A 20,756-nucleotide genomic window follows, 5' to 3' on the forward strand; every position below is an offset into this window, starting at 1 on the left:
TTGAAAGCTCCGTATTCCAATCCTTATTGGCTAGCTCATTTTTAGATTTCAGAAGTGCATCTTTATCGTGTACCATCCTCAGCTTGAGACTACTCATCTTTGCGGACTTTTCATTATCAACACTTACCGAGTAACTTACCGAGTAAAATGGTCAGAAGCATCACTTATAAGAGTACTCGAATTACCAGACTAATAATTCGAAAATATGTTATCCTGAAATTTCGACGACGTCCTCGTAATACGAGTACTAATATTAGTAGCAGGGATATAACCAAATGAAATCATCAAGTTCAAAAAACGGTCTTTATTTGATTCATTATCCAATAGATCAATGTTAAAATCTCCCATGAAAAAAATAGGACTTCGATGTGGGATCTTTTCCAATTGATCTTCAAGCAGTTTATGAGATCCTGACGGTGGCCTATATACAATCAGACCATAACTTCAACGTCCAGACAGCTCTAACTGTAAAATAAAAGACTCGAAAACCATTTCTTTATATATCAAAATATCCAATAGAAGATACTTGAAGAATCTTGGTGTAATTTTAACAGTAATTGTAATTACTTGCCCAGAAAAATAACCGTTACATAAATTGTAAGTTGTGAATAATAAATTGTGACTCTTTAAAAAAGACTGTCTGTTGTTTTTTAATATTCAGTAGAACTAAGTCACTGATGGGAAACAACAGCTATCAGGGAAAGCAAATGAATGAAGGACTTGAATGAAATGAATGAAGGAAACAGGGGGAGAGAGGTCCTATCCTCCCAGACTTTTTGAAAGGAACAAATGCCAACTGAACACTAGGGGGATTAATAAATGACTATGAAATGATTTTTTCAATGTTTGTGGAATTTTTAAAATAACCTGCTTTGAAAAATCTGAAAAGATAGTGACATAATCCAAATTTTCAGTCACAGCCCCTCGGATGAGCTTGCACTAATACCAGTGAGCTCAACTAAGTACCAATTGTCTTGTAGTACGCTGTGGTCTACACATAATTTCACAATTGCAAAAGATGATCCTTTTCGGCCAACCATCTTGGGCCAAATGAAAAGCAGATCGTTCCTGAATGGGGTGGGAGGAGGTTGTAAGGAAGGATTTAAGGGGAATTGTAACTTCTTGGGGGGTGGAAAGATGGAGGCTTTAAATAGACTGGGATGACGGAGGAGCGTGCCTAGCTGTTTTGGCCTCAGGTGGCTTGGTCCAATTGAATTGTTAGTAATAGTAGCAGTATTTCAGCATCTTTCTAAAGTTGAAGCAGATCGTGGTCAGCATTCACGTTTCAGCAACAGAGAAACTCCATTCCAAAACAGGTTTTTTGGTTTGAGCATAGCTTTTGGGAAAGGGGGCTGTTCACCAAAACTATGTATTGTCAATTTGCACCTGCGTTACTCAATAGTAAAGCCAAAAAAATCCTGTTGGCTGTAAGTTAATCATAGCTTCCTGGTCGAATCTGTGTTTGGTGGTCAGGGGGGGGGGGAGTATATACTTTCTTTTCTTTCATCGCTTGTATGCTAAAAACAACATCTTTTTTTTTCATTCTTTTAGAATTAAGAGTAGCACGATAAGATTGATAAGAAACAAGACATTCACAAAAAAAAAAAAAAAAAAACAACTGAACTCAGACAGCAATTATAAAGCACTGATCCCCACAAAGGTTATCATACTATCCAAACACAAAGTCACAAACAAGAAAAAAGAGAAAGACTGGTAAAGATGTCAGCAATGTATAAGAATTTATTTTGATGACTAAGCAAAAACGCGACCGGCCCAATGGAACAGGCAAACAGTTATTAGAACAGTAATGAAAACATTGTGATAATAATAAATAAGAATCATGAAAATAAAACTGAAAAAAATGTTACAATTCTTTAAAGGTGCAAAACGAGTAGCATTCCCAAGCGAAGTCAAGGAGAGTATTCTATATAATATGACATGCAGCTAAATGACTAAATTTAGATTACTTACTGTATAAAAAAGACTGCACTTGATGAAAGCTGAAATAAAAGTACTAAAAATCTAGAAATATATATATATATATATATATATATATATATATATATATATATATATATATATATATATATATATATATATATATATATATATATATATATATATATATATATATATATATATATATATATATATATATATTTATATATGCATATATATATATACATATATGTATATATATATATATATATATATATATATATATATATATATATTTATGTATTTATATATATATATTTATATATGCATATATGTATATATATATATATATATATATATATATATATATATATATATATATATATATATATATATATATATTATATATGCATATATGTATATGATATATATATATATATATATATATATATATATATATATATATATATATATATATATATATATATATATATATATATATATATATAATCTGGGAGAACAAAGGTCAGACTTACTTTAAATATGGAAGAAATTTGTCACCATTGTAGCGAACCTACTGACTATATAATGAAAGTACTCGCTTGGATTCAGGCTTCAAGTACCTTTTGTAAAACGTAGTTTTTCTGTATTTAGAAACTCCTTTACTTTATTTTTGGCTATGTGAACTGCAAACCTAAATTAAAGAAAGTGTTGTAACCTTAAAACATCCTTTACTTTGATTAAATTGTTATAAAGTAACATTTGATACTTACGCCGCTTTTTTTAATATTCGCTTTTAAAATCTAAGAACCTTGTCATAATGTTTTACAAGTTTTTCATGTTTTTTAATTATACAGCTGCCACCAAGCTGCAGAGCCAGTCCATGACAACTTTTTTAGTTCATCACCACTCCCATAAAGGTTTTCACCCAAAAAGTCTATTAATGTGTGAAAGTCACTTGGAGGTTATCTCAGGACTGTACAGTGTATGCTTTGAGAATTCTCACTTAAATAGCTAAAGCAAGCTTTTCGTCAATGCAGCCAAGTGAGGAAGCAAATTGATGGAATGATTAATTTTATCACACATTTAGGAGTCACGCATCCATCTGTAGTGGATCGCAGTAAATGAAAAACTGAAGCAAAAAATACCAAGATCAAGAATCGGCCGGTAGCGGTTGTGGGTGAACCTCCTCACTCGCTAGTACAGAGCGTTGTCAATTTTGTGAATCACCCTCGTGTCAGCTTTTTCTTTGAAAATTGTTGCCACTTAGGATTCAGTGATTACCTTTTGGTATCTCCTAAATATTGACAAGATTGGGCATAAGCCTGTTTTTGAGCATTGCAACTATTGTGATAATGTGGCCGAATATCTTCTTTTTTACATCATTGTAGTGTTCAATTTTGTATCATGGTAATATTATTCTTTAAGTTTCAAATTTTTATCAAAGATCAAACCAAATTTCTAAAAAAATATGGCTATCTGAACATAGTTATTGGGTCGTTTAAAAAAAGGCATCTACTGAATCCAGGATGGCAGCATGCAGTTCTCGAAATATGAAGTAAAAGTAACAATGATCTACAAGATATACTGAAACACACAGATATCACACATCCTCTTTTGGGAATCTTTAAATTTTTCTGGAAATAAGACGCGAATTAGAGGAAGTCATAAGGAAATCAGAGATATTTTGGTGGGCTAGGGACAAATGTCTTTTGTCCCCAAAGGGTTTCGTCAAACAAGGTAAAGCCGAAGAAGAAAATGGCCAAAGCTCCGTCAAAAGGTTATATTTATTTAATACTGATACTAAATTTCCCAAAATAAAGTGTCTTTCAAGCTACTGAAATATTTATGCTTGTTTTTTCTAGGAAAACGCACCGATCGATATCCAACTGAATAAGCTCATTGATTGGCTGCAAAACAGAAGACTGATTAAACAAGGATGGCAGCAGCAAGTTCTCAAAATACGCAGCAAAATCAATAACTCTCTGCAAGATATGCCCGAACATGCAGAAATTGCGAAACTTCTGTCAGGATCCTGTAAGTTTGTCAAAGTTCTAGTAGTAGTAGCAAAGCGACTTCCCTTGTTTGGCCCTTTTGAAAAAGCCAAATTAGTTCCCCCCTCCCTGGAAGAACATAAATTAAATTCCATGGAGGAGAATCCACCAACTTGGAAGCCAGAAAGACATCTGGCTTCCAAGTGATTTCTAAAGATGAAGAAGAAAAGTTCAGTTAGAAGCCGAAAGGAGCCCGTTTAGGATTCCAGGTGCTTTTTTATGAAGAAGAAGAAGAAGAAGCGAAAAAGGGAGACTACTCTCCTGGGTGCTATTCGTTAAAAATATAGCACATAAGGAAGCCAAGAAACCAGAGTTTTTACTCACCGACTTGTGCACCCGTCGGTGATACGTAAAATTCTTAGCCATAAAAATGGTGCAAAACCTAATGGATTCTTCTATATGAGATTTAAAATAAGTGAAATAATTTTTACAAATATACTATGTTTCTATGTAGTAGTGATAATGCGTGAGTCAAACTTTTGTGGCAATATGGCAGAAAACACTTAAAGGTTTGACTGGCTTTGAGCTTGATAAGTTGGCGATTCTTGCCCTATTGACAGTTTTTTTAAATATCTTTTGAAATTCTGGTTACTATGGGCCGTGGTTCGCTCTTTACGAGGTTACAGCCACCAAATCATTTTTGATTCAAATAATCAAGGTAAATCAAATAAAGTTTTGTTAGTTCAAAATACACTTTTATTTTTTAGTGTATATGTTACTGTGAATGTCTAAAATCTAGTTAATGTCGACATTCACCGGTGAATGTTTGAAATTACTTTTTCTCTGCTTGGATTCAATAAGCTTTGCGAGTTAGCTTTTTCAGTCTTATGCAAGCTATAATGGTAAAAGTTAAATTTAGGTTAGGTTAGATTATGTTAGTTTAGATTAGATTATGTTAGGTTAGGTTAGGTTAAGTTAGATTAGGTTAAATTTGGTTCTAAATATCAGAAATGGGTTAGAAAGCTAACTTAAGCTAACCTAAACCGACCTAACCTCGTCTAACCAAATCTAATCTAACCTAATGTGTCATCATCAAACCTTGCATTAAATTGAAAAATTTGACTGGCAACGCTGACTGAAACCAAGAATAAAAAAAGGTATTTCGGACATTCACTGGCGAATGTCGACATTAACCAATTTGCGGACATTCACGGTAACATATATAAGATATGTTAGTTTGTTTTCAGTTTAAATCTTTGAGCGAATATCTCAGAAATGGTGTCGAAAGTTGAGACAAAATAAACCTTTGAGCTCGGAAAAATGGTCCTTCATATTAGATATACATTTGACAGACAGATATACAATTGTGTGTTATAGTAAATTGTATTTGCAATATCCCGTGGTGCAATAGTCCGTTGATTTTGAATTTAAGTTATCAAGTATTTTGCAGTAGGTTGCATCAATACATGGTTAATTGTAGAAGGAGAAAAGCCCAAAACAGATAGTCCAAGTAATTGAGAGGCAAATGTTTAAATGGCTGGGGCACGGGTAAATGGTGGGAGTAAGCACGACTCTCTTATTGGACACATACTTGTTTGTTGGTTTTGGAAAGGCATGCCTGCCTAGAATCTTAGGCATGTTGACCAAGAATTTAAAATTGACATAAGACTGTTAGATTGCCTGTAATGTGTGGATTTGATCTCAGCTAATTAATACGGGATCCAGAGTTTGAACCCAGCTGTAGGAACACACTTTGGGCCGACACAAGGGTCTTAGTAGACAAGGAGCAATGCTAGTACAATACATACATATTATTGGTTAATAGATTTTGTATAGAGAATTTTGATTTTGGACAATCAGATGAAAATAGTGGGCAGCAGGACTTATGTTAAGCAGCATTATTATGTTGCTTATGATGTCATTGAAACAGTACATTGGTGGTTTGTTCTAGATATTAGCTTAGACATAGATACTGTAATAGCCTGGACGAGGTGAAATAAGTTAATGATTAGTAAGGTCTCTGAAGTATGCACAAACATGTACATAGAAACAATTTATAAATTATTGTAAAATATTGATTTTTGGTTAAAATTATAGTTGATCGAAACCCAGCGATTCATGAGTTTGTTTTGACGTCATATCCTTGTGTAATCCTATAATGACGTCAAATGAAAAATTAAAAGCACATGAATGACATCTTGAGCTTCATGGCGTCATCGTGGGTGTAAATATGCAGCCTTACTTATGAGTTACTCTATTAATTGATTTTTTTTGTTGTTGAAAATGATTGAAGAAGATAGACGAAAAATAATACAGAATCTTGTTGCTTTGGAAAAATTGTTGAAGATGGATGGCCAGTTTCAAAGGTTGTCAGTGCAGAAGAGAATCTTCAGCCAAAGAATGATTGATGATATCTTGGAACAGGATTCTCCAGCCTTGGATTATTGTATGAAGCTTATGCATCGTGGTCCCAAAGCATTTATTCGATTTATTGATATCCTAATCGAGACAGAACAATATGACATTGTACGTTTGCTGGAGCCTTGTTTTACGAAAGTTCAGTGAACGAAAGTTCACTGAACTGAAAGTTATCTAACTGAAAGTTAGATAAACGAAATTTCAGTGAATCTGGTGCTTTAGGAGTTTCAACTTGCAGTTTAAAAGTGCCAGAATAAATTCCCACCAAAAAATCTAGCACAAGTTTTATTGGAGAGTTATTTGTTTTCGTTGTAAATACTAGCGCCATTTAGTTGGAATTTTTATTCTAAACTATGATTGCTTGTATAAATAAAACTATTCTTTAAAAAAATATTCTATAAATGGTGTTGGATCAAAATGAAAACTGCCCCTTTGAAATCAACCTAGTCGAAAACCCCATATAGAAAAGTTAGAATGCAGTTCAATGCTAAAAATGGTAAATATTGCGAAGTACAAAAAAATAAAGAAAACATTTCTAAAATACTACGTATTTTAATGCACAGTATTCTTATGTAATCTTATGGTATTCTTATGGTATGTTATCTTATGGTATGCAATTCAGGTAATCTTATGACATTTGATTTTTCAATTAGAGGTTGGTATGTCCTTGGAATGAAGTTTTAAAAACAAGAATTGTTACTTCAAAGTGTGAATCGTTAGGATAAAATATAAAAATTTTCTTTTTCTCTTAATTAAGATTTGTCAAAGCCCTAAAAAAAAAAATTAAAATCAAAATACGTATCACAAAACTATTTTTTGGACACTTCTAACTGCAATTTATCGCCTGATGATAAAAAGTCTTTGTAGGTGAATATTCAATTTGTTTTTATGTTGGATCCGAGTGGAAGAATTTATTGCTCCAGCCGGATAATTTTTTTTAAATATTCCTCTCTACTAACACTATTATTGTTACTTTTTTAGAAAGATATTCTATGGATTTCTTTAGAGATTATCTAGGAAGATCAAAGGATGTCGGTCTCAATGGGCCGTGCCGATCGTAATTCACATACGAGCATTGCATGGTATTTTCGCTTGGTATTTTCCCATCGTCTTCTGTCAGAATTTAGCTTTATGGGCTGGATACATGTTTTTCAACTCTGAACCGGAGTTAGGTTTTTTCTAGGGGGGGGGGGGCAAAGGTAGACTTTGCCGCCCCCTGCCGCACTATCAATACTGTTAGTATTAAGATTTTTTTCCCAAAATATTAAAATTTAAGCTTGTTTTGCCACCCCCCAGGCGTGCCGCCTGGGGAGCTTGCCCCCTCTGGAAACCCCCCTCCCCTAGGCCCAGCCCTGCTCGGAGTGTCTGTATTTATTCATTAAGGGCACATTTTACGCCCGCTTTCAAACTAGGATTTCTTTCTTAGGATCAATTTTAATTTAATTTCTTTATTTCTTAGGTTTAATTAAATTTAATTAATTAGGATTAATATCCATTTTGAGTGTTTTTTGGCTGACTTATTTAAGTTTGAGAGATTGTCGTGGTATCGTATGTTGGAATGTTATAGAAGATTTGTGAAGTTACTCACTATGGCTTGGCCAAGCAAATTGTTATCGTTAGCTTTTCTTGTTTTATAAATGCGCTGAAATAAGAAAATTTGTCTATGAATACACTGCCTTTTCTGTAGAAAAAAATAAGGAGATTATCATTCATACCTGTACGCTCTTAAAACACTGGAAGAAAGCAATGCGTCTATCCAGCCTTTTATATGTTTTCCTTTGTATTTAGACCTTGACCTTCATCATGCCGAACGAATCGTTGAAGTACTGATGGATACTGAAGCTAATACGAAAAACATCTTTGGATGGTATGGATCCCAACGAATGAAAGACTGGCTTGAGATTGTTCAGCTCTATGAAAAAGATAACGTTTATTTAGCAGAAGAAGCGCAAACTCTTGTTCGATGTTTTACCTATGAAATTCCAGCTGCAACAAGACAAATTGCCAAACTGCAGCAGTTAGAAGAGGTGAGCGATTCAACGTGGTTTATTCATATGAATAATGTTTTGTTTGTTCCTTTATTTATAAACAAACTATCCCAGTGGGAGGAGGAAAGAATAGTCTCCCCTATTTTGGTCCAAAGAACCAGGTCTCTAGACTAAGGTTATCTATATTTTTGACCTATGAAATTCCAGCTGCAACAAGACAAATTGCCAAACTGCAGCAGTCAGAAGAGGTGAGCAATTCAACGTGGTTTATTCATATGAATAATGTTGTGTTTGTTCGTTTGTTTATAAACAAACTATCCCAGTGGGAGGAGGAAAGAATAGTCTCCCCTATTTTGGTCTCTATACTAAGCTGAACGAATTTAACGTAGTAAAATTGGTGCTAGTAAAGACTATTAAAAGGATTTAGTTCCTATACACAAAGGGGCTTGTGCCCTCCCCCTCCCGTGATAAATAGGATGGAATAAAGAAATTTACAATGAACGAATAAAACTTTGGTCAAGACACAGAATAAAATAAAGTAAAAAAACAAAAATCAAATGTCTTGGCTTCATATCCAGGAACCTCTGTAACCGAAAACAGAAAAGAAAAGAAGAACTATAATAGGGCAGAAAGCGTACTATTAATACTGACCCAATCCAATTTATACAACTGTCGAATAACCCGATCATGCTTCATCGGTGGTGGAATATGAAGATAATCTTGAGCTAGAATGACCTCACAGTCGATGGTGATACATGAGCATTCAGTTCAAAAGAGTGAGGACGGCCTTAAGGAGCATATCAAGACGAGACAACCTATTGGGGCCTGGGTAGGGAGCAAGCTGCCTAAATCCATAAGAAAAAGACGCTCCTACAAGTCGCATCTCTCGTGATCAGTGATTTTACTGTTTAGTTATATTTTGCGATGAATATTGAAATCTCCACGCAGAACGATGGCGGATTTCGAGTACTTTCCTCTGATGCAATCGAAAGGGGCTTTAAGGTAGCTGCTTATTCAAATATGTGAGGCATAGTACATTGTATCAATAATTACAGCCTTTTTGGGATGATCACTTTGACCTATAGCACCTCTTTGTGTTCTAAATTTGGCAAACTTAGTATACAGAATATGGTTCTTTTGGTAAACAGCAACATCCCCTCCACCATAGGTAGCACACATCTTGATGCTTCCGATCTTATCTCAGGATTGTGTATCCATGAATGGTAACCTCACTATTCAGTATCACATATTTAAGATAGTTTGGGCAACGAGCATAATTAACGACCGTGTTAATCAAATGAAGTTACACATCACACTTTGACTTAAGACCTCACACATTGTGGTAGTGCTCTGCTTTTTCCTGTTGGTGTTTTTAGTCTACTAAAATCCTAGGATGTTAGGCGCCTGCGCTCGTATTACTTTCGAAATCTTAAGCTCCTTCTGTATTTGTGACAAATAAGCTTTAGTTGCTTCACGTTAAGTTGCTAAAGTCAACCCCTGGTTAGTTCGGGCTGCACCACTGGCTCATCCGTCTTTTCGTTCATTTGTAGAGTTTTGTATTTTTGTATTTGTATTTTTTTTTTTTTTTGCGCTGTGTTTTCTCTTGCGTTTATTAGTGGGTCATAAATAAATTATTATTGCTATTATTATTTCTGCGGGGTACTGTAAACAGGCCCATCTTCGTTTTCTGGGGACGAGCCAAAAGTCGCTTACAAGAATCTTCCGGTCTGAATCTTATTTACTTTTCAAAAACCAACAAAGAGAAAAAATCTCAATGAAAAAAAAACAAACAAACGAGACTGTGGCCAGTGGAGAGAAAAGAAAAATGCAAGACAACGCGGATATTTCGCCTGTATCCAAACAAGGCGTCTTCAGCACTAAATAAACACAAGAAGAACAGGATAAAAAAAAAAAACAAGATAAAACTAAAAACCAATAAAACCACCACAAAAAAAAAAAAAATGTACAATTGGCGCAAACTGATCCACGTAGGGAAAAGATGCTATTATTATAGCTACTTCATTGATGACAACCGATGAACTGAGGAAAAATAAAAAAAAAACTTTAAATTACTTTGATTATTCAGTTGCAAATAGTCGTTTTCTTTGCTAATACTGAAGCAAATCGTTTTGGTCTAGCAAGTAAAATAGTCCCCTAGTGATTATTTAAAATCTTACTGATTTAAAAAGGTGCGAGGACATTTTAAAAAGTAAATTAGAAAAACACTTTGATTTAATACTAAGATGTAGCTTTAGCCAGTTTGGATACTGAAGTCATTATGAGACTAATTACCCTAGCAAATGAATTTTATTTGTATTTCGGCTTTAGAGGGGAGTTTTATTGACAAATTTTTGGGTTACCTATAGGGGTGTCTGTTTCTGCTTCATTGGCAAATCTTTTCATAGATGCCATTGAAACCTCCGCTAAACACAGTTTTAGAATCTCCCCTTGCTTCTGGGGTAGGTTCATGGATGATGTTGTGTGCGGTTTGAAACATGGATTGGATACCTTAGACCTATTTTGTAAGCATTTAAATAGTTTTGATAATAATGTTAAATTTACAGTTGAGTTTGAGGATAATAATAAATTACCTTTTCTGGATATTTTATTAATTAAAAGGTTTCTCCATTTACTTTTCTCGATTTACAGAAAACCAACGCACAATGATAGGTATTTGAATTTTCATTCTTGCCACCCTATGGCGGTGAAAAGGGGGGTTGTGATTTTATTAGTGGATAGACCCTTCAGAATTGGTTCTCAGGAATTTCTGGATTCGGACTTGTTATACTTGAGGGATATTTTGTTTTGTAACAATTACCCAATTAAGTTCATTGACAAAATAATTGAAAATAGACGGGTTAAACATGATAGTAGGGTTATTGGGGTTTCTCAGTCTTTAGATTTAGATGTATCAAAAAGTTTCATTTCATTACCATATGTACCTGGTTTGGGTGAGAGATTTTCACGGGTTTTGCTTATATTTGGTATTACAAAATATTTCCAGTTGCTGAGGCCAATTGGCTGTTTCTTTAATTTTGGAAAGGATTTGACCCAGGGAAATTTAGTAAGTTGGGTGTATAGGATTCTTTGTTCTTGTGGGAAGTCCTATGTTAGTAAGACTCGCCAACAATTTGTTGAAAGATTTATTGAACACCGAAATCCAATAGAAAAAACCCTACAATTAAGCAAGCCTCCAGAAACTTTTGTTTCAGCATTAGCAGAGCATATTTGGTTTCAACCAGATCACTTTGTAAAATTTAATGAAGCTTTAGCTATTTCAAATGATAAGGGTTACACTCAATGGGCGAGGGAAGCCATAGAAATTTAAAAAACATATGTTTGTTAACCTTTCGATAAATAGGGACACAGGTACTTTAAATATTGACCCAATTTATGATAACCTTCTAAAGAGTGAATCAACAGTCAATAAGGGAGTTAAGATTTTAAATAATCACCAGGGGACTATTTTACCTGCTAGACCAAAACGATTTGCTTCAGTAATAGCTAACAAAAGGATTATTTCGTAACAGAATAATTAAAGTAATTTACAGTTTTTTTTATTTTTCCTCAGTTACTCTGGTGTCCTCACTGAAGTAACTCTATAATAGCATATTTTCCCTACGTGGATCAGTTTGCGCCAATTGTATGTTTTTTTTTGTGGTGGTTTTATTGGTTTTTGTTTTATCTTGCTTTTTTTTACCCTGTTATTCTTGTGTTTCTTTCGTGCTGAAGACGCCTTGTTTGGATACAGGCGAAATATCCGCGTTGTTTTGCATTTTTCTTTTCTCTCCACTGGCCACAGTCTCGTTTGTTTTTTTTTTTTTCATTGAGATTTTTTCTCTTTGTTGGTTTTTGTCATGGCTGGCCAGTTCGGCTTAAGATCTTTCATTATTTACTTTTGATTTTGGAGCTATGTAAAAAGAAAACTTTGCAGTATGTTAGCCCAGCAAATGTATTGGTGAGTTGCTCCAAGGGTCAGTGTATTCCTCGGATGGGGAAGTACCTTATACCCATCCTCAGTAATGGAGGTAGTGCCCCAGCATAGATTGTACCTATGCCGTGTTTGGAGTAGCGTTTTGATGGCAGCTCCCACCTATCGATTTTTTTTTTAGTATTTACATAACCTATATACGCATATTGTCTTTTGTTTTAGGCCTATACCCTTCTCCAAAGTCGATATTCATGGTCCACTTGACCCCTCAAAATTCTTTGAAATTTCAAAATCAATCCTTTAAGTTGTTCCTGAACTGTTGCTGATATTCTTTTTTTTATAGTCATGATCGTCTTTCGCTTTGCGTCCCTATTTCACCGTGAACAGATTCTAAGTTCAACTTAGAATCTGTTGCATTAGTGCAAAACCCTTTAGGGAAACAAAATTTTAGGCCCCCTTATTCCCTCTTCCTAAACACAAAACTTGAAGTCTCGTATTCTCCCTCCTCCCAACATTCCGAAGGCTTCAACTCAATCCCCTCCTCAAGCCCTTCCTGAGATGTCTCATTTCTATAATCTGGATCATATAATTTCTTTGTATTTACTTCTATGTGCTCCACCTAGTTCAAAATTCAAGGTCCACTTGATCTTCTAATCTTTCTTAAAGCTAAAACTTGGTCCCCAAGCCACAACTGAGATAATACATGTCAGCTATTTTGATGACCTGGAAACTACAGAAGATAATACAGAATCTTCTTATCTACATTAATACTTCCTGGCTATAAACTCTAGCCCAACTATGGCTTATACTGCAAAAAATTTTAAGCCGACTAGAGGCAAACATTTTTATTGTTAAAGTATTTGCTGTATTGTTTTCTTATTTTTTTTTACTATTTTTATTTTTTTAGTAATTGTGACTTGACTGGCAGTCAGAAGTAATTTTAGTTTTGCACCTTTATAGGATTCAAACTAGCGCAACATAGGCTTTTAATTATTTTTGTATTGATGGAAAATTTTAATACTTTCATATAGATAAAGCTATTCTAAAGCATACTTGAAGAACAAATCCCATTTGAGCATGCGTACACTCGGTAATACTATGTCAGATGGTAGACTACAGGAGCGACAGAAAAATAGGCCTATTGTCTGACGCCTCAGATGGATACTATATATACATATTTTTAACTGTCTTCAGTAAGGTTTTCTTGCTATTGTCTAGTTGATTAGAGAACACTTATATACGGTTTTTCAAACTTGTGCTCAGAACAAACATGTTTTTTGGCTCTTTTTGGACCCCATTTGTCCAAATACATTTTTTATATTCGGTTCCCCTCGGCACAGAGAGTTCGGATTTAGTTTTCGAAATGATCGATGACAGCATTTTTTTGGACCATTTTTGACCCCCCCCCCCCCCTCCCTAATACCCATGCCCCTCCCAAAAGAAATGTGTGGTCTCCTTAGCCCAGGCAACGAGCTCGAAAGTTTCAAACGAACTTAAAGCCTTTGTTTGTGCCTAAATTTCAGGCGAACTAATATTTCTTTCTTTTTCATGTGAATTATGGTCCCCTTGGCCCAAAGAGTTTCAGATGTAAGTTGTAAACCAATCGGAACAAAAATTTTTTGATTCCGGTTTCAGGGGGCCAGTGGCTCTAATCTAAATAAGAGTGGCATACGGGTGTAAATTCAAGCCGTTTAGATGAAACATTCAGGAACCCTTTTTCAGGGGAGCCAGTATTTTTCTTTCGATTTCTTTTTAATCATTTGGGTCCCCTGGGCCCAGCAAGTTAAGGGTATATATCTTACAAAAACTTGGAAAAGTTTTTGTTCTCATGCCTCATTTCTGGAGAACCAAGCTCAAACTATTTTTTTCAATATTCCGTTTCTTTTGGCCTAGGAACTTTTGGCTGCAAGTTTAAAACTAATCTGGGGACAATAAGGTTCATGTTCAATTTTTGGCTCTCTAACACACTTCTCCCTCCAAATAAAATTTTGTGCTCCTTTGAGTCCATGAGACGATCGGGAAATTTCAAGCCAATCTAAAAAAAAAACGTATTCCCTCTTCCTGTTTTGGTCCAAGGATTTTCAGATATGAGTTCCAAGCCAATTGAAAAAAGAAGCATTTTCTTGTCCTAGTTTTTGGGGGCCTGGCCTCTGGCTTAATTTTTTGGTCCATGATAGCTTTCTTGGCACAGAAACGTGCGGTTGAAAGTGCACAGAAACTGATCGGAGTAAAAAAAATCTTTTACTATTTTTTGGTAAAAAACAATATTTTGTCTCTGTTGTTTTGTACATTGGGGATTTCTCGGTCCAAGAACTAATGTATATAACTTTTGAGATGATCCTAAATAAAAGTTAGATTTAGGCTAGTGATGCCTCGTGAAGAGAGGAAATTAGGCTAGTCAGAACTTCGAAGAGAAACCGTAGTTGAATCCCAAACAAGGCACAACTTCGATCCTTACTCTTACTTCCCCCCAATTGTGACCGAGCACCGATAAACTCTTTCGCTATATTTTTTATTACAACATTTAATAAATTTATTATCTAAGGATTTAACAGAGAGGAATAATTATTTGTATTTTGCTTGATTTAGGACTGTGACCGAAAAGAAGTTGAATGTAGCAAAAATGCGCAAAGGCAAAGAGACACGTTTTTCAAAATGTGCAGGGATTTCGGTTTGAAAGGCGAACAACTACAAGCCGAATTTACGTGTTTAGTTGAAGAGCTTCCAAAATTATACGAAGATGTCGCTACTGCAGCAAAAGGACTAGATGGGGTGGTAAATTTCTATGAAGATTATTTGAAAACTGTGCTTAAATTAGAAAATGTATCTGATAATCTGGCAGTGCTTCGACATATTGTAGGTAAGTTAAATAAGACTACGATCGTAAATTAAATCTGGTAAGACAACCCTGGGGTCACATAGCTGTAGTTTTGCCCCGACGCAAAGCAGCTTTTAGTGCATTGGGTATAGCTATAGCTGTATAAACAGGGGTATAGCTGGTATGGGTATAGCTGTATAAACAGGAGAATTCATATCAAATTGGTTCCTTCCGTCTATTTAAACGAAAAGTAAAACTTCTTGATTTTAATTGATGTGTTTATATTTTAACAGGAACTACCCTGTTAAAATATTCCATCGGGGCTGTTGACCCGATATAGTTTATGAACTCTCTGCAAAAAGCAGATTAATTCTATACGGGAACTGGAAAAGCGACCGTTTTTGCTTGAAGGCACAGTTTTGTGAATCTTGGGCAAGATTCATTTCTGCTTAAGTTTTGCAAGGGCCAGAATATAAAATTATGTTAAAAGTGAAATAAACCTAAGTTTTTTTTTTTGTCCAAAAAACACTGTCAATAACAGATGCTGACAGGGGAAAATAGCGCTAATAAAGTAAATAATTATAATGAATTATATTTATCATACATATAATTCTCTATTTCCTTTTTATTTCCATTGATTCCCTCAATAATTTTTATGAGATTCTGCAAAAGGTGTAGTCGACTATTATAATGTTTTAGATACGCTGGAACGATACGTTTTTTTTATCGCTCTGTTTTTGTCGAAACATACTTGAACTTCGGGAGGGAACATTTGCTTCCCCTGAAGGGGTTTAGGAAGAGGGGTCTCTCAGGGACCCTAAGATGTTTCTCAGTATTATGATTGCATGAAAGTTTGTGACCCCGTCAAAAGTTTAATTTCGCTTTGTTATTAAAGCAAAGACGCAAATCCCCCCGTCTATCCTCGAAAGTGTTCTGTCTAAATTAATTCGGGGTTGTGCATATTATAGCTTTCATCTCTTTGCAATAATCACCAAAGCTCGTTTTGGCACATATTTTCAAAGGGAAAACAAGCCCCCTAGTGCAACCTTGACCACAAATAAGAGGTGTGGCTATTGTTAATATACAAACAAGTAATTATGATTAGTCACCATAAAAAAGTTAAGCAACTTACAGGTCTCTCTTTCCCCCAAATTCAGTTAATAAAAATAAAAACAAATTTAAAAGGTTTTACTGAACACAGGGACAACTGATATTGCAGCTAACGTGAGAATGATGGGAATTAACCATTTTTAAGATATGCTATGTTTCAAAGTGTTCTGTTTTGCCTGTTGAAATGAAATGAATGTGAAAAATGAAAAAAAACATGTACAAAAAGAGAAAGAAGAAAATGTGGAATCTGTGAAGACAGTGAATAACGAAGTTGTAGAATCTATTCGAATATTTCTAGGCTTTCTCACCTTACATGGAAAAGTCCAGGCCTTTTCACCTTACATGGGTTCAGCCAAGACTCAGCTGAACCTATGTGATATTTTGAGTAAATTTGTTTCCTTTTTATTTTTTTTTTTGTATTGTATTTCGCTTATGGACGGCTGTTGACTTCATAACCGAAATATTCGAAGAGATTGTATAACTTTGTTATTCACTGTCTTCACAAATTTCTCATTTTTTCTCTCTCTTTTTGTGTTAAAAAACATATATATAATATATATATATATATATATATATATATATATATATATATATATATATATATATATATATATATATATATATATATATATATATATATATATATATATATATATATATATATATATATATATATATATATATATATATATAGAATCGGGAGCCCGGCGGCTTCGTCGCCGGGCCCCGGCACTCGGCAAGGTGGCAGGCTTCTATATGTGGATGCTAGTTTAATTGGTAATTTAAATAATTACCAAGAATTCTGTTTCTTAGAAATAAGAAACTGTCTTTTTTAGAATAATAATTCCCTAAAAAGATGCGGCGATTTTTGCTGTTTTTTCTTGTTCATTTATTATTTATTATTTTTTCATTTATTTAATATCATTTATTAACAAAACGTAATATAACCAAATGCCACGGCATGATATGGGGTTTGTAATCAAACAAACCCCAAAAAATCAGTTAATTTACGTTAACCTCAGAAGGGGTTAAAAACAACAAAGTATTGCTACAACATCATCTACCTTTCTACCAGTTACTTAATACTAAACACTCAACTCCTCCCTTAACACACATCAATCACAACAAAAATACAATAAGCTAAAATACTTAAGCTAATAAAGATCTTTTCAGTTTCTGGTGTTTGATCAATTAAATTGTTTTTGTTCGAGTCAGAAACAGTTTAAGACTATTAATTGCGTATTCTAATTTTAGCTAAAGGGAACACGACGGTTTACGAATGGAAATATTCCGATCCACCTTTGAAGGTAGAAGCAGTCCCTTTTAAAATCGAATCCAGTCTTTTGAACGATGGAGGGGTAAGTATTTGGTTATTATTTTCATATTTTGCCCTCTTAATCTTCAATTGATGACTATGAAGCATTACCACAAGCAGTTTTGCCAGATGCCTGGTGTAAGATTACGCAGCCACAAAAGCGAAAATGTACCGAACACACCACTTTTCGAGGAAAAATGCAGCCAGGTTGCAATTTTTCCAAAATAATGCCTGATTTGAAAATTTTAATGCCCAGCCACCTCAAGAAGCGGCCAAATTGTGGAAACGTGCAGCATATGACAACAATGATCCCAATGTAAAATGACTCAAGATAAACTTCAAGTTATATGAATAATATGCATTATTGAAGCGCCACTTGAGGCCAATTGAAGCGACATTCCAATGCAAAGACAAAATGCTTAAGGGAAGATTAGCAGTGAATATCGTTTATTACTATGACTATGTTACCGTGAATGTCCGAAATTGGTGAATGTCGACATTCATCAATGAATGTCCGAAATATCTTTTTTTTTTCTCCTTGGATTTACTCACCATTGCCAGTCAGCTTTTTCAGTTTTCTTCAAGGTTTGATGGTTACAGGTTAGGTTAAGTTTTTAAACCCTTTCTGAATTTTATAACCTAATTTAACCTAACCTAGCTTTAACTTCTCTAACCCAACCTAACCTATCTTTAACTTTTACCATCAAAGCTTGCATAAGACTGAAAAAGCTGATTCGTAAAGCTAATTGAATCCAAGCAGAGAAAAGGGAATTTCGGACTTTCACCGGTGAATGTCGACATTAACAAGATTTTGGACATTCACAGTAACAACTATACTGACACTCTTGGTCGACTTAGCAACTACAAAAATTCCTCATGCTTTTGATGCTATTGATAATTAATGGAAAATTCCCGTTCAAATAACTTATAAGCTATGTATTTCCTGTATCTTCTTTCTAAGTTCCTGATTCCGTCATCTATTATTTATTTGTTCATTTTGAACAAAAACGGGGTAAGGCATGTGCTTGTCTTCCATCTCTTGTTGTTTCCTAAGGTGTCTGTGGCGTTTCCATTTCACCTGATATCTCAAATTCCACTATACTCGTACTACTTTATGCATCAACGTGAAATTTTAGTCTAAAAACTATATATTTTTTTAATGTTCAGAAATAGTTTAAGGAAATAATTAAAATACCCAGTCTTCGTCCCCCGAGAGTAATTTTTGTTATAATCTAAAACTTTTAACAATAAAGTCTCAAGAAGGGATGTGGAAATATTCTCTTTGAGAAGCCCCCTCCCCCCCCCCCCCAAAAAAAAAAATATAAGCCTCTTTCAGCAATTAAGTCTCGGGAATGGAACTAACTCAGTTATGAAGTTTCTTGGAGATCTGAAATACAACCCCTTGCCCTAAAGTAGGAGTCGAAAGCTTGCATTTGCTGGTGTCCGAAGAGGGGGGGGGGGGCTAAAAAACAGTCAGAATTAAAGATATTTCAAGTGAAAAATCTCCAAGGTTGATCTAGCGCTGGTATACGGTTAATGCAGGGTCTCAAAAATCATTCCTGTGGTTTTGAGTTTGCTCGAAAAAAAAATGTATCGTATCTGTGGAGACACATTTAATTATCAAGTCTATGGGGGTATAGTTACATAGTTTAAAAAAGAGTCACTCCCTGGTCCACTATACTTAATATTAATCAAGTCTTGTAGGATGATGGGAAACTCTAAAGTTGTCAGAGCTCAAAGTTTCTTCGAGCAATCAAGCCTTCAGGATTGGTTTAACCCAAGGAGGGATGGGGACATTTCCTTGAAGGATCAAGGTTCCTTCGTTCAAGGTTCAAGTTTGAAGGTCCCTTGAAGGACCAATGTTCCTTGGTTCAAGGTTCAAGGTTCCTTGAAGGATCAAGGTTCATTGGTTCAAGGTTCCTTGGTTCAAGGTTCAAGGTTCCTTGAAGGATCAAGGTTCAACAAAGAACCAAGGGACTAAGAACCTTGCCACTAAGAACCAAAAGTGGATATTCTTTAAGGGATATCGTCTGCAGAGGTGATCCAGCACAGGAACAAAGTTTTATATTTTGCCCAAAAAACGCCCCATTTCTTATCGTAGTAAAGAATTTGGGATTTGTTTCAATATGGAGAGGAATTCTTCAAGCGATTAAGTCTCTAAGATTGTTCTATTATAAGGACACAAAATAGAAATATCCTTTTCATGGGATATCAAATATAGGGGATATATATTGTTAAATATAGATTTTAGCAATAGATTTTTTATGAAGACTACAGTGCAATAAATTGTGCATATATCGTTTTTTTCAAAAAGTATTTATCTGTCAAATAATAAAAAAAGAAAAAAGGCTCGAAACTGAATGAGAAATGAATCTTGGGCCAGGAATTCTACTGGGCAAAATATAGGTCTCTCATTTTTGCTAATATTCAACATATGTAAAACTTGACAACATCTAAGACCTTGAAGGCAATTTCTCTCCCAGTTTATATATGGAACTCAGCATAATTTATGAAAAATTTGAATCTTAGATTCAAGAATAATCTACAGAACTTACATTCTTAAATTTATTTTTTAAGTAAAGTATTATTACTACTAGTTGATCTTTTTATCTTTTATAAGTATCAATTTATCCGTGATATTTCACACTCTTTAACACCTGATCGTTTTAGTAATGCTTTGGTAATTGTAGCACGGTGCCATAGCTACGGTGCCATAGGTGCCAGTGCTAGAAACCAGAGTCAATTTAGGAGACCACGGATGATATCAACGCGTCTGGTTTTTCTATGCGTAATGTTCGTCCCACCGTAAGTAAGATGATTCCTGAAAGTGTGTATAATGTGGCTAAGAGGTCAATCTTTCTTGGGACAGTTTGATGTCAGAAAACAAGTCTTACTTCACAATATGCAGAATAATTGTATCTAACACATTTTGCATGCAGACCCATTATACTTTATCCCCTCCCGTTTAATAGGCAAATTTATAGCCCAAATTTGTCAATGGCCTCAGGCAATTTGGTGCTGCAATGAGTTGTTAGTAGTAGTAGCAGTAGTAGTAGCACTGAAAATTATAAATATTTTAATAACAAATACTAAATTACTATGTAATTATAACAAATACTAATAACAAATACTAAGTTTTAATGAAAAATACTGAGATACTACGATTTATGATGCCCTTATGTTTTTTAATAGTTTGTTTTGGCTATATCACGAGCAATTTAAGGTTTTTTTTTTCTGAACCCGT

At 34.5% G+C, this 20,756-nt stretch overlaps 1 protein-coding gene across 4 annotated transcripts in view; it reads left to right on the forward strand.

Annotated features, from left to right (window-relative positions):
* The window catches only part of LOC148943407 (CDK5 regulatory subunit-associated protein 3), a 63,585-nt gene that overhangs the window by 24,337 nt on the left and 18,492 nt on the right, over nt 1-20,756 (forward strand). For all 4 annotated transcript variants that reach the window (XM_089100969.1, XM_089100970.1, XM_089100972.1 and 1 more), the window contains exons 3-6: nt 3,804-3,975; nt 8,139-8,377; nt 14,859-15,129; nt 17,452-17,555. In XM_089100969.1, the coding sequence (XP_088957095.1) occupies nt 3,804-3,975; nt 8,139-8,377; nt 14,859-15,129; nt 17,452-17,555 (786 nt within the window). The remainder of the gene's footprint in view (nt 1-3,803; nt 3,976-8,138; nt 8,378-14,858; nt 15,130-17,451; nt 17,556-20,756) is intronic.

This window comes from Artemia sp. Qi Xiang Cuo, chromosome 15 (assembly GCF_049724085.1).
Source record: "Artemia sp. Qi Xiang Cuo chromosome 15, ASM4972408v1, whole genome shotgun sequence".
In the NCBI taxonomy this organism is placed as follows: domain Eukaryota; kingdom Metazoa; phylum Arthropoda; class Branchiopoda; order Anostraca; family Artemiidae; genus Artemia; species Artemia sp. Qi Xiang Cuo.